The following is a 13,283-nucleotide window of genomic DNA, read 5'->3' on the forward strand; positions in this document are numbered from 1 at the left end:
ACGAGCTGCTGCTGTACCCTTTTCTGTTTTGCCCGATCAGAGATCGGGATTGTGTCACCCGCCACCTGTCGACCTCGCGCCTCTACTTCGACGTCGGCATCGACTTCACCGGCCTCTTCTTCCTTTCTGACCCTGTGGCATGGCGAGATGGCTGGCACCCTAGGGGACGCTCTTTGCGCCGCCGCCTACATCGCTGACTCGTCCGCACATCGACCTTCGCTAGCTCATCGTCGCCTCCACTGATCGGGACGCCTTCACCGACTTCGCCCACCGACGTCTCGCCTCACGCCACTCGATCTGATCAGCCGAGGTGCGTGATCCACCCGGCTCCCGTGACGTCCGTCCTTGTCGAGCACGCCACTTCACCGAGTACGGAGGGTTGCCGCTACGTCGCATCTTTGGCAGCAGTGGCGTCCCCCTGGTCTTCTCCGCTGTTGCTTCCTCATTGCCGCCGACCACGTCCACGACCTCGTTGTCGACTACGTGTCGTTGCGTGCCCTGCGCGTGTGGTCTTCATTAAGCCGTTTGAGCTCTTCATCGTCTCCTTCGAGCATCGCCGCCGCGTCGCCTGGATCGTCCAGCCTTGCGCTGGAAAATCCGAGCTCTCCTCCTCGCTTCGTACAGCACAACCATGGAGGCCTTCTCTGCTGGCCTCCCGGCAATGGCGTCTAGTTGTGCATCCTCCTTTGCACGTCCGATATTGGCAATACCAGTGCGTGCTCATCGTCCCTGACGCATACCCGAGCCTAGCAAACCCGGGCATGTGTCGCCCGATGGCCTGACTGCATCGACTTCGGCATCACTCCCTCTACGACTGCCTCGACGCGTTACCATCTTCGTCTCCGTCGTCTTCTCCATTACGCCACCACCATGGCACCTCCTCGTGCGCCCGCGACTTCTTGTGCGGCTACCTCATCTTCGGCAACCTCAACAGCTCTATGTCGACCATGGCTATCCTATGCACGGCATTTTCGACCATGGCTCCTCGCTCTCCAGTTCGTCTACCTCGACATCAGCACAAAGGGCTACCATCCACATGAGTTACTCGCTGGTTTTCTCTCCAGTCGCAGCATCCGCACCACACCAATGTTATGACTGGGGGGGATGTTAGTCCGTTAGCTTTTGCTTTCGGCTTCTTCTCCAATCTCACCGTCTGCTGTGCTCCTGCTGTGACTGCGGGGAGTATTAGAGTATATTTGGTAGTTGTAGATATACATATCGTAGACTACCATATGTATCCCGGGGAGTCTTGCCCCCCAAGTCATGTACTCTCATATATACCGGCCGAGGCCTCAATGCAATACATCCACAACTTTACACCAATTCTACTATCCTACAGGGGCACCATGGATAGCTAGGCAAATAGCGAAAATTGAAGAATAGAGAGACTGTTGGATCTGTTTTTTTACCTCAGTTTGGCTATTTTTAGCTATTCAACTACTTTGAGTCTCTTGGAGATGCTCTAACAATGCAATGTCTCTGTCAGCTGTGAAATTCCATTTGCAACACATAATAGTATCTTGAACCACGAGTGTACAATACAATGTTGGTCGCGAAGACGAACATGAGCGAGACACCAGTACAAACTTAGGAGGTGCTGGATTCAGGTACTTATTACCCAGCTAGTAATATTATCATTGCGTTGTATGCTAAGCCGCCAAACACCTCTTTCACCCGGCCTCACCTGCTTTTACCTTCCAAATGCTGGATCTGGTTTTTACCTCAGTTTGGCTATTTTTAGCTATTCAACTACTTTGAGTCTCTTGGAGATGGTCTAACAATGCAATGTCTCCGTCAGATGTGAAATTCCATTTGCAACACATAATAGTATCTGGAACCATGAGTGTACAATATAATGTTGGTCGCGAAGATGAACATGAGCGAGATACCAGTACAAACTTAGGAGGTGTGAAATCATGCTTGCTTCCTCCTCTACCATGTATGACACAGAACGTACAGAAGGTGTGTTTGCCCCCTTCCCAGGATGCCCCATCGGTTTGTTCTGCACATTTGCTAGTCACAGCTCCATCCATCCCAGATTCTTCAGCCTTTTTTCCCTGCAAATAAAGAGAACTGAATCTTCTCCTCCTTGTTGGTTTTGTGCACTGGCTTGGTAAACGACGACGGTATAGACTAGTTGTGTAATAGTGTAAATCTTTATGGTTTTCTTTTTTGCTACTCATACATATAGTTAAATTTCGAAATGTTGGACTAATTATTAGGACAAATTAAAAGCAGCTAATAACATGGAGAGAGTTTGATGCTTTTTAATGTCAAGTTCAAGATTAGGCCGAAAACATAAAACAGTAGAGTTTGATGCAACTGTCAACGAGATAGAAGAAATAGCACACAAGTAACAAGCACGCAACCAACTGCAGTCTAGAAAGCAACCTCGTACTACGTATGGTGAGTTCCCAACGCCACATTGTACGGGAGGTTCGGTTCCAAATAAACGCTGAAAATCCACATCAGTGGCGCCCTCCCATTGATGTCAGAGTATTCAGCCGGCGTAGCATGCTGCTTGGATTCTCTGGAGTCCCCGCTTTTTGTTTAATCTTGTCTAGCTTCCGGACAACTTCATCGATGGTTGGCCGTTTTTTGTGATCGGAATCAACACACGCCAGACCAATCTTGAAGCAACTTTTTATCTCCTCCAGCTGGGACTCGTGAAACAAGGACGGATCAAGTAGCCCCTTCATTTTTCTAGTATCCCTCAACTCGACCTGATTATAATCCTGAAAAAAAAAATCAAAAGAACAAAAAAAGCATCACGTGCTGATGAGAAGCTTTGCTCACCGAGGAACGGCAACAGACTGATGTTGTGGTGTGTGTTGCAACAACTTACCCAAATGCCTCTTGGTGGGCCATCTTTGAACATACCGCCAATAATGGCTCTAAGAAGAATGACGCCAAAAGAGAACATGTCCAACTTGTGCGATACCTTGCCCTCCATAATATATTCTGGTGCCATATAGCCCCTGAGAACGCAAAACGAAAAAAGGAGAGAAATCTGAGGCCATCCGGCTGAAAAGTGAGCTTCACATGCATTATCATGTTTTTTTTTTAGAAAAATAAACCAGGCCGGTGACGGTGAGCTACCAATGATGATAGTGAAATAATAATAATATAGAAATGACGTCTTACTGTGTGCCTACGACGATGTCGGACATCACCTCTGTTTGATTATCAATAAACATCATAGATAACCCAAAATCTGTAATCTTAGCATTCATGTTAGTGTCCAGGAGTATGTTGTTTGGTTTCAGATCCATATGAACAATATTCTTCCCATGCAGGTAATGTATGCCCTGGGCTATCCCCTGAATTAGCTGCAAACGAGACGACCAATGAACTCCTCCTGACCCCGCAAAATACATATATATCGTGCGGTGCGGGAAATCAACTGTTAGATAGCTAGTTATATAGACATTATAGGCATAAGGATATTGACAGCAACAAATAAAATTTAGTTGAGAAACATAATACCACGGTCGTTGATTCCCTCCAAATCCCCATTAGGCATGTATTCGTTGACAATGCAAAAGTGCCTTTTTTCAGCCAACACTATTCTGCTGTTGGGCAGCGTTAATTCTGCCGTTTGGACTTCATCAAGCGCATATCCCAGACATTTTACTATATTATTGTGCTCAAGCTTGGAAATTAACTGGATTTCTTTCTCTGCGTAGTTCCCGTCAAAAGATTCAGGACCTCCAAATCTCTTTATGGCGACCACTTGTCCATCTTGTAGCCGACCCTAGAAAAAAATTAAACAAGCTACTTAAACAATGGATACATCATTTGCCTTGTGGATGTATGTATAATGATAATAACAACATGCTGTACGTGTCTTTATTAACCAGAAGCGCGTCGTGCTTCATCCAACACTAGGCAAACAGCAGGTGGTGATTGAGTATCGGAATGCTCTTTTAATTTGTTTGTTTCTGCAATAACGTGCTTTGTAATAGGAGTAGCTGCCGTTCCCATACTTGGATACATCAACAGTAGATCGTCATATATATGCACTCAAAATTTACCAACAAGAAGAATTTCTTCGTTCTTTACGTCCTTATTAACTGCTCAAGTAGCCTAGCTAGTAGATGTTTGCGCTACCAGGATTGGCTGATTTCATGTATATTTTCAAATGACATGGAATACATTCATACCAGTCCTTATTTTCTTTTTTTTTAAGAAAAACTAGAAGTACAGAAAAAAAAAACAATGGAACAAGGGTACAGGACTTTCCATCATACTCAAGCTAGATAGGTTCGGGAGGGCATGACTGTTTTAGCAAATGAGAAAGGTGAAATGATTCCGTGATCTCTCTTGATCTGTAACTCAATATAGAAATCAATGGGCTCTTATTTTTATGACAGTTTTTACAAAGTACTTCCTCCGTTCTCAAATGAGCGATGCCATTATTGATTTTTTGTTCCTTTGACTATTCAAGTAGCGTAGTAGATGTTTGCGCTGGAAGGGTTGGCTTTGGTGTATTTTCAAATTATATGGAATAGATTCATACAAGTCCTTATTTTCTTTTTTTAAGAAAAAATAGAAATACAGAAAGAAATAAAGCATTCCTTTTTAATTATGACAGTTTTTACAAGTACTCCATCCGTTCTCAAATAATCAATGCTATATTGACCTTTTTGTTCCTCTCACTATTCACTTTTAATTTTTCTGCAAGTAGTTAAGCAAATAGATAAACATGCCAGACATGCTTAAATAAAGTACTTTTGATGGCAGACCTAGTAATACCAATTTTACTTTACACAATTAATTACTTGAATAAATTTTATTGGTTAAAGTTTAAGTAAAAAAAATCAATGATGACAAATATTTAAGAAAGGAATGAGTAGCTTATATAGGAAAGGAACAGAGGCCATCTACGCGACGTGTGCACCTCCAAATAAATTAAAGACAAGAGGAAATCGACGGCATGTGGTGGAGAGTACCTTGTAGACACAAGAAAAGGCACCTCTTCCAATGAAGTTATCTTTGGAAAAGTTATTTGTAGCCTCTCTCATCTCAGAGAAACTGAACTTTGTGAACCCTGTCAGTAAACATTATTACATAACTTCGGAGTTCGGAGTAAGTTGTGATAATATATAGCATTGAAGCTAAAGAAGTCAGGTGGTAATAACATCAAAATGATATGAAGCTATTTAGAGCCTGATAAGCAATTGACATCTTACCAGGTACTAATAAGGAAGCAAAGGGCGGGTCACTTCCTGCTGGTACATTGTTTTCCTTGACGTCCGTTTCAATTCTGCCATTGCGATTCAGCAAAAGGAAGTATATTTCAATACTTGTAAAAATGGAATGAGAAAACCTAAGAAAAAGAAAAGGAGGAGTTTTGACTATCTAGTTCATTTCTGCATTCAGCTTCCGCCTCACCGTTCATTGAATTTGAAATAACTTCAGATTGCCAAATACACAATATATAGAGATTTCAGACTGCCAACCTATGATATGAACTAGCTAGCATGATATGAACTAGCTAGCAAGTAAAATAGAACTTCTCAAGAACATAATTTGAAAATTCAGAGAAATTAATGTATAGATAACTTTAAAGATACTACTCTAGGTGACGCTTACAAGTTTTTAAGACCTCTTTATGATTCAGTCTTTTCTTTGGTCATAGTGTCACAAAAAAAAGACAGGGATGTTTGCTGCACATATCTAACCTAGAACAAGCGGCCCAAGAACTGCTCGCCATGGACTGCACTGCTTCGGCATCCTGCAATTGCAAAACATTTCACTCACGGTAAGAGTAGGACAATGAAGCATGTCTATGATTCAACATTGTGATGCAGCGCTTTGTTTTCTTTTGAACAAGCCAGTGCCGGCGGAAAGTCATCATATGAAATAGATTCCATTAGACAACTGATACTCCTTCCGTTCCGAGCATATTATTTTGGCTTTTCTAGAAACATAGATTTTACTATACATCTAGATATACTCTATGTCTACATATATAATAAAAATTATATATCTAGAAAATTTATTGAAATGATTTATAATTTAGAATGGAGAGAGTACGATCAGATGGATTCATGAGAGTGAATTTAATTCAGTATGCGAGGGGTATGTGTGGGAATTGAGCGACCAGAATTTGATTCATTGCAAGCGGCCAGCCAGCTTTACCGCCAATGCTTTGCTGGCTGGGGCGGTTGCTCATCAGCCCACAGCAGCCATGGGCAAGCATGGTGCCATAGCTCTATGCCGAGCCAACAACGCTAACCGTCAATGTCCCATGCCGGCCGTGGCCAATGTTGCCAATCGTGTTTGCTAGGCCCACTACAGTTTTTTTTTATTGTAAGAAAAGGGAACGCGCACTACAATTGGCCTCCCACTACTAAAAAGACATGGGACCAACGGCAGGAACAGTCAAGCTCAAAATCTGCCACCCCCCTCCTAGATGGATGCACCGCTACTCCCGCTCGTCATCTTCTCCCCACGCCCATAAGTCCAACACTCTGAGCTTCCCTTTTGTGTTGCCCTTGAGTTTCTCTCTAAGATCCAGCCATGGGTGCCGCCGTGGGAGCTAGAGAAAAAGCCACTGCCGAACGCCCAGCTTTTTTTAGCATTAGCTTCTCCATAAGCCACACTCGAGGCTCTCGTGGGAAGCCGAAAAAAACTAGCTTCTTCATAAGTCTATAAGTGATGCTACAAATTGGGTTTTTGAAGTCTCTAAATAACCATAAGAAGACATGCTACCAAAATAGATAAAATCAAGAAATTCCCGTAAAATTAGAAACATCCAGGCATGAAAACCGTAGACTAGCTCTAATCATCGTTAGCAATAATAACAATTAGATCTATTGTGTTTTCTAAAAAACTTACCCACCTTTACCATTATAAAGAATAGTATAAAATAATCTCTCTAAATCCATACTCCCTCCGTCCTGAAATGTAAGGCATTCCAGCATTCTTGGAGAGTCAAAGTTTTTCAAATTTGACCAAATATACACAATGAAGTAATAGCATTTATGATATCAAATATGTACAATTAGATTCTCCATTAAATATATTTTTATAATATATCTGTTTGGTATCATAAATTTTTATGATTCTCTCTAAAATTTTGGTCAAACATAAAAAACTTTGATTTTCCAAAAATATTGAAATGCCTTATATTTCAGGACAGAGGGAGTACCTAATCACCAATCTCTGCCAGTACAAAAAGTCTCCACAAATCTTAAATCTCACAGAATCAGAAACATGTGTCAATCAAACAAGTAGAGCGTAACCATCTTTTGCCGCCAGCGGCCGCTAGACCAGTTGGTCGAGCAGTGCGCTTGGCATCCTACCGGCCAAAGTTCGAACCCCTACGGGGCAGACTCCCCCGTAGGTCTAGTTTTTTTTTAAAACCATCTTTTGCCATTAAAAATGATAAAATAACCCTAAATCTCTATCTGAATTACCAAGATCTACCATTATGAGATAACCTAAAGTAACTCCTGCCATAAAACAAAAATCTAAAGTAATCCCATAAATTTGCCACTCTGGAAAAACGATTTGCCACCCTGGCTCGGTAGCTGATGATGGTCCAGATGCTAGTGGAAAGAGGAACTGAGACCAGACAAGAGTGGCAGGAAATTAATTGTCCCGTGAATTCCCACGGGTCCACTCATCTCCCTTGGCACGCTGCACAAACATTGGTTGTATACTTGTATATGGCTTATGGATAAGTTTTGAAGCTTTTAACCTCCGTGTCAACTCTAGGACAAATAGACACAAGATTTACATGGTTAGGGGTGGTAAAGTATCTTGAAATTTGACTTAGATAATCTAAGGGCCGGACCGGCTCTAAAAGGATCGGATTTTAATCTTATTCAATTTTGAGCTAAAAATATATAAGAGTCAAGTTGGATTATGAAAAGACCACAAGAGCCATGATCCGTCGTTAACACCCCTAGTTACTAGACATGGATGGTTAGCAAAAAGAATTTTATTACTTCATACCGTGCAACAAAAATAGTGTAGTATACTGATTATGTAGACAGATCGATTAAGAAAATAAATATAAGAAAAAAACATCAACACCCCCCGTGTCGCCCTCCCTGGAGACTGGGGGGAGGGGAGCAACATCACGTCGGCCCCTCCCTAACCCGCGCTAGCTACCTCTGGTGGCCGGCGGTGGCCCGTGGCAGAGCCAAAGCCTCCTTCCTTCCTCCCCTCTCCCTCTTTCCCCAGCCTTCAAACCTTGGTCGTAGTCCTGCCCTGCCCCTTGCCTCCGGTGGCCTCTACGGCCGGATCTACACCCCCTAATGTGGGATCTACTCGCAGCCTCCCTCCCTTGGTTGGTATCGCAGGGGGCCTCCCTCCATCCCCTAACACCCATCCAGGGCGTATCCCTTCGTCCCCGACGGGGTCCCTGGCAGGGCACTTCGTACCCAGCACGGTCGCCCTGGTCGGAGCTCACCCGAGGTGGTGGCACCGTGCCCGCGACGGCCTTGTCCTTGATGGAGCCGTGCCTGCGTGGAGCTTGCTTTGGGTGGCCGCCCCGTCCTCGGCGGCTAGTGCCGAGGTGGCCTCATCTAGCGCTAGGTTCGCCGGCATGCCACGCGGGCTGCTGCTGCACTGGCTACACCCCCTGCTACCCCCCCTGGCTGGTGTGCAGCTCTGGCCACAACCGTCAGTGGGGATAGCTGGCTTTCGTGCTGTGTTGGCCTGCCGCTCGTCACGGCCCCTCGTTCGGTGGATTTGATCGTGGGAGGTCGATGTGGTCATCATCTATTCTTGTTGGTCCTTAATTTGTGCATCTTCATCATGCTATTGTCACTAGTAGATGCTTTGCTGTTGTCGCCTCCTTGGCGGAAGCTTTGCTACTGTCTCTCCTCTTGGGTGGATGCTTGGCCGCTGACTCCCAGGCTAATGGATTGATCCTTTGCCATCGTGTTGTGCCTGATATTCCATTTTCCCTCGGTGGATACTTTGCCACCATGGTTGTACCTCGGTCCTTTACTAATCTTCGTAGACAATCATATCCACAATGTCTTAGGTTGTTTTTTTAGTTCTAGGTTTGTTAGGCTGGGTGGTAGCTCTTTCCTTTTTGTTTGCTTCAGTACGTATCCGGTCGTTTGCCATTTGCTTGGTGCTTTTGTAACTTGGCGCTATGACGGTTCTCGTAGTTATGTCATTGTAATTCTCTTCCGATCCTCACAATGAAGAGAAACTTCTCTAGTAAAGTTGAATTACTTATTTGACATTCAAAATTTTCAGCTTCCTTATTTGACACTGAGTTCAACTTTCATTTTCTATTTGGTACCTCCATCAATTCTGTCAGTTAACTCACATGAGCGGTAACATGTGGACTCTTCCCTATCTTTTCTATGCTAAATGAATATTAAATCATTTCTGAAATTCTTGAAACTTTTTGTAGGGATATAACAAGTGGAGATGAATCCATTTTACATAAAAAAACACATATGTGACTTAAAATCTTGAAATTAAAATTCACCAAAAATAGGGTAGTTTTGAAGCTTATCTAAATTTGTATGACACACCGTTACCTTCTAAAAATTATAAAAATATAATTAATAATCTTATCATGATATGAACTAATTTCAAAATTATCTTAAATCATAAGTTACTTAGAGAATCTTGAAGTTATTTCAAAATTTAATTTTTTTCAAATAACTTAACAGTTTTTTCTTAAAGAAGTTCAAATTTTCTTTGTAATTTAACATTTAAAGTAGTTTATAAATTATTTCATACAAATTTAGGAATATTATGTATTTTTCTTAATTGTTGGAAAGTATTTATATGTACTAAAAATTCATATAATCTTGAAAAGTAGCCTATTTTGATGAATTTTAATTTTAAGATTTAAACGCCACATACATCTACATTCATTATATCCCTACAAAAAATTGTATGAATTTTAGGAGTGATTTGATAGTCATTTTAGCCTTGAATGGAGAGGGGAGAATCCACATGATATTGTTCACGACGGAATGGATGCAAGTGTCAAATAACGAATGAAAGTTCAACTCAGTGTCAAATGGGGAAGTTAAAAATCTTCAATGTCAAATAAATAATTCGTAACCTTGCTAGTGTCGAATTGGGAAGTTTCTCCTTAACGAAATACGTAGGCACATTCACAAAAGAAAGATTAAGAAAACAGATGCAGCTAAGTCGTAGGTTGTAATTAAGCAAAATTTAATGTTACGCACCTGTGGCTGTGCAGGACATTCAATTCTTTCCATGATAATGGTGATGTTAACAGTGGCTGTGGCTACGACAGCGAACACTCCCAGCGTCATCTTATCTGCATTGTCCTCCCGTACCCGGCGCAGCTGCTTGGACAGCTCCCCGGCCGTACAGAAGAGGCACACGATATGCTTCTCCTGGCAATCCGTGACGAGCGTGAGAGCATGCCGGAGGGCCTCCTCTAGATCCTGCAGCGGGTCCTCCAACATTGGGTCGTCCATCATCTTCTTCTCCTCCAGTTGCTTAAGGATGGCGGTGATTCTGACCACGCGCTTCTTGATCTCAAGGCACTCCTCCTTGTTCTGTTGAACCGTGTCAGCAGCCTCCTTGATGGCGAGCCCAATTTGAACAATCTTCTCCACGCTGCCAAGAGTAAGATCGGCCATCACGGCTCCCAGCCGCCTGTACAAAATGAAGCAGGATCTGCAAGATATAATAGTCGGCGAATTAGCCGACACTAAACTTATCATAGATGTGCAAACTTTTTTTTTCTCGAACGCGCAAGAAAACTGCACGATGAGCAAACTATATGCTTGGAGAAACCTTTCTGGTCATAGAAATTAAATTGAATCAAAAATAGCAACTGCAAACCTTACTGCCTCTTATCTTTTTGTTTCCGTTCTTCCCACACCTCCGGCTTCTTCCTCCAAGCAGCTTTGTGTGCGAAGCACGATCGAGCGATGGCCAGCGAAGAAGACTATAATCCGATAGGCCAATCAGCAAAGAAGCAGATCAACATATTGAAACAATGGCTCCTCTAAGGCTTAAGGAATCAACGACTTGCCCGAGATGGAGAATACTGAAATTACACGAAAGACAGATGTACTCTAGCATTTCTAAGTTAAAAAAAAAAGACTACTCAAGTCAAGTCAACTGAAAAAACAGAAAACTAATAAAGCATATTCGAAAATTGATTGAGGCAGGAACGAAATACACACACATATATACATATATATGTATGTATGTATATATATAAATAAAAGATTCTTGAAAGATTACAACCACGCAAAAAGGTCATAGAAAACAACAAGTAGGTAGTGGATGACATGGGAGGTTGGCCTGACGCCAAGAGCAACAAGCAGGCCACTTGGCATAAGAAGTTAAGAATTGGGCTGGGGTGGGTGGACTAGCATCACACGCCGCCACAGGCTTCCTCCCCACCTCCCCGTACTCACCGTCGCCCGAGCTAAGGGCCGGAAGCCCAGCAACGGCAAGGAGGGCGGCGGCGGGGCGTCTCGATTGGGAGCGTCCTGGCGCGCTGCGCAGGTGGCGGCGGCGACGTTGTTCGCTGGCGGCTCTGGGGACTACTCCGGCGTTCCTTTAACTGGATCTGTGGCCCCCAGGGGTGGATCCGCAGCCTCCTCTAGAGGATCTGCGGGCCTGAGACGTGAGCGTTTGTGAGGACGGGCGGATTGAGGCGCGAGTGCCGCGCTGCTGCCTGGCGGCCGCAGACAATGGCGCGAGGCGGCGATCGTGGCTCGAGGAGGACTGCGGACCGGTGGCTGAGGAGTGTGGTGGTGGTGTGGCTAGGTCGTCGGCCGGGGGTCTGCGCGGTGGCGAGCTGAAGGACCCGGCGGCGTCCCCGCCGGAGGGAGGCGTGGCGCCTTGGCGGTGGGGGTGCACCATCCGGCGGTAGTGCGTGCGGCACCCAGTCTCCGTGTGTTTGCCCTCTGACAGGGCTGCTACGGGATGATAGGGCGCCGACGACAGTGGTGGTGGCGAGCTAGGGTTCGCATCCTAGCTTGAGGTTTTGTGCTGGGGCTTCATGGGCGAAAGCCTCGACGATGGCGGCGCCCGTGGGCGTGGTCTTCCCTGTTGAGGGCGTCGCATCCCCCAGCACATCTTCCATGGTTGTGCGGCGTGAGGTGCTCTGCAGGAGTGGCAGCGGTGATCGCTCTTGGTCGTGCTCATAGTGCTGGTTGCTGCTTTTGGGTGATGTGCGGGGGTGAACGTGGCGGTGCTGGACGAAAGCCTCGGCCTAACATTGGTTGGAGCCGGCGGCGGCGAGACCCTTGGGTGCCGCAACCTTCGTTGGAAGCATCGTCGAAGGTGCCACCTCCTCACCTTGTGCACATCATCTTGGTGGGAATCGGCTCAAGTGGGATGTTTTAGCACTCATCTGCAAGCATAGATTGAAAAGGGTATGCAATAGATTATCCAAACATCAAGCTTCTAAGCAGACGAGTGATGTGATGGATTGATACTATGTGAAAATATTGCAAGATTGAAGCGAGAACGAAGAAGAAGATTGAAACTTAGTCTTCTAAATTTCTTTTTTTGTTTTATAGTTTTTTTCTTATATTTGTGGAGTACCTCATGTGAGGTCTAGAGTCTAAGAACTCCTGTAACTCTTTTAGCTGTAGTCATTCGCTTGTGAATGATTAAGGCCGGAACTTTTTCCATAATCTAAAAAAATTTGATTACCAGGTCAGCATTAGGCGCAGTGTGAATCACCACTCATCAGAGAGGAGGAAAGCCCAACCTAAGACTTCCTTTATGCTCTATCCACTTTTTTTTAGAAACACAGTACAAACACAGGTGTAAACACTCACAAATGTGCGTGCACACCCACTTCTATGAATCTGAACTGACGGATCTCAAGATTAGAAGTCACCATACGCACTTTACTGTTGACGGACACGTCACCTACCAATAAAGAACTTTTTTTTCCACGAATATGCAGCGCAGTCGTCGAGCATTAATGAACCTATCTAATTTCCAGGAGAGTGACGAGTGAGCACGCCCAATACGCACCTTTGATTAGGACACAATTAACGCGTGACAGGTCGCGCGGACCCCTTCCACAGCATGCCTTCCGCTCTGCTTCTATTTGTACGCCCCAATCCCTCCACTTCCTGGTTTTTTTAACATTCAACTTGTTCAAAAAAAAATTATCTCCTTTGTCTGATCTCCGTTTTGAATACCGATTACATTGTTGAATTCTACGTGATGAGGCGAACAAAACTAGATCCCACTTGCATATATATTAAAGACGTTTGGCACCAATAGCAACTTATATGTAAATTTGAGTTTGATATTATTGAAGGAGTTGCTATAATATACATATA

General features: G+C 44.2%; 1 protein-coding gene across 6 annotated transcripts; it reads right to left on the reverse strand.

Moving 5' to 3' along the window:
• Positions 1–1,458: 1,458 nt before the first annotated feature.
• On the reverse strand, positions 1,459–12,631 carry LOC120685743 (putative receptor-like protein kinase At4g00960). Of its 6 annotated transcripts, none has more exons than XR_005679720.1 (10): positions 10,812–12,631; positions 10,179–10,638; positions 5,685–5,737; positions 5,193–5,266; positions 4,953–5,050; positions 3,487–3,754; positions 3,145–3,403; positions 2,846–2,978; positions 2,392–2,735; positions 1,459–2,057 (listed from the first exon to the last, which is right to left on the reverse strand). XR_005679720.1 is itself a non-coding variant. In XM_039967825.1 (9 exons), the coding sequence occupies exons 2-9, from the start codon at positions 10,599–10,601 to the stop codon at positions 2,469–2,471; spliced, it is 1,575 nt and encodes a 524-aa protein (XP_039823759.1). In that variant the 5' UTR covers positions 10,602–10,638; positions 10,807–12,631; the 3' UTR covers positions 2,257–2,468. The 6 variants fall into 6 exon arrangements, 1 of the variants encoding a protein (XP_039823759.1); XR_005679723.1 differs by having other exon boundaries at positions 3,145–3,358; positions 3,490–3,754; positions 10,807–12,631; XR_005679722.1 differs by having other exon boundaries at positions 3,145–3,358; positions 10,807–12,631.
• Between the last annotated feature and the right edge of the window lie 652 nt (positions 12,632–13,283).

The sequence above is a fragment of the Panicum virgatum genome, chromosome 8N, assembly GCF_016808335.1.
Source record: "Panicum virgatum strain AP13 chromosome 8N, P.virgatum_v5, whole genome shotgun sequence".
NCBI classification, from domain to species: domain Eukaryota; kingdom Viridiplantae; phylum Streptophyta; class Magnoliopsida; order Poales; family Poaceae; genus Panicum; species Panicum virgatum.

What these genes read in the sequence shown, in the direction of transcription:
- LOC120685743 (XM_039967825.1), bottom strand. Translation starts at nt 10,601, where the DNA reads ATGGCCGATCTTACTCTTGGCAGCGTGGAGAAGATTGTTCAAATTGGG. An exon ending in GGAGGGAATCAACGACCGTG is followed by an intron (nt 3,404 to 3,486) that starts GTATTATGTTTC and finishes GCTATCTAACAG; the next exon opens with TTGATTTCCCGCACCGCACG. An exon ending in GACATCGTCGTAGGCACACA is followed by an intron (nt 2,979 to 3,144) that starts GTAAGACGTCAT and finishes TTGCGTTCTCAG; the next exon opens with GGGCTATATGGCACCAGAAT.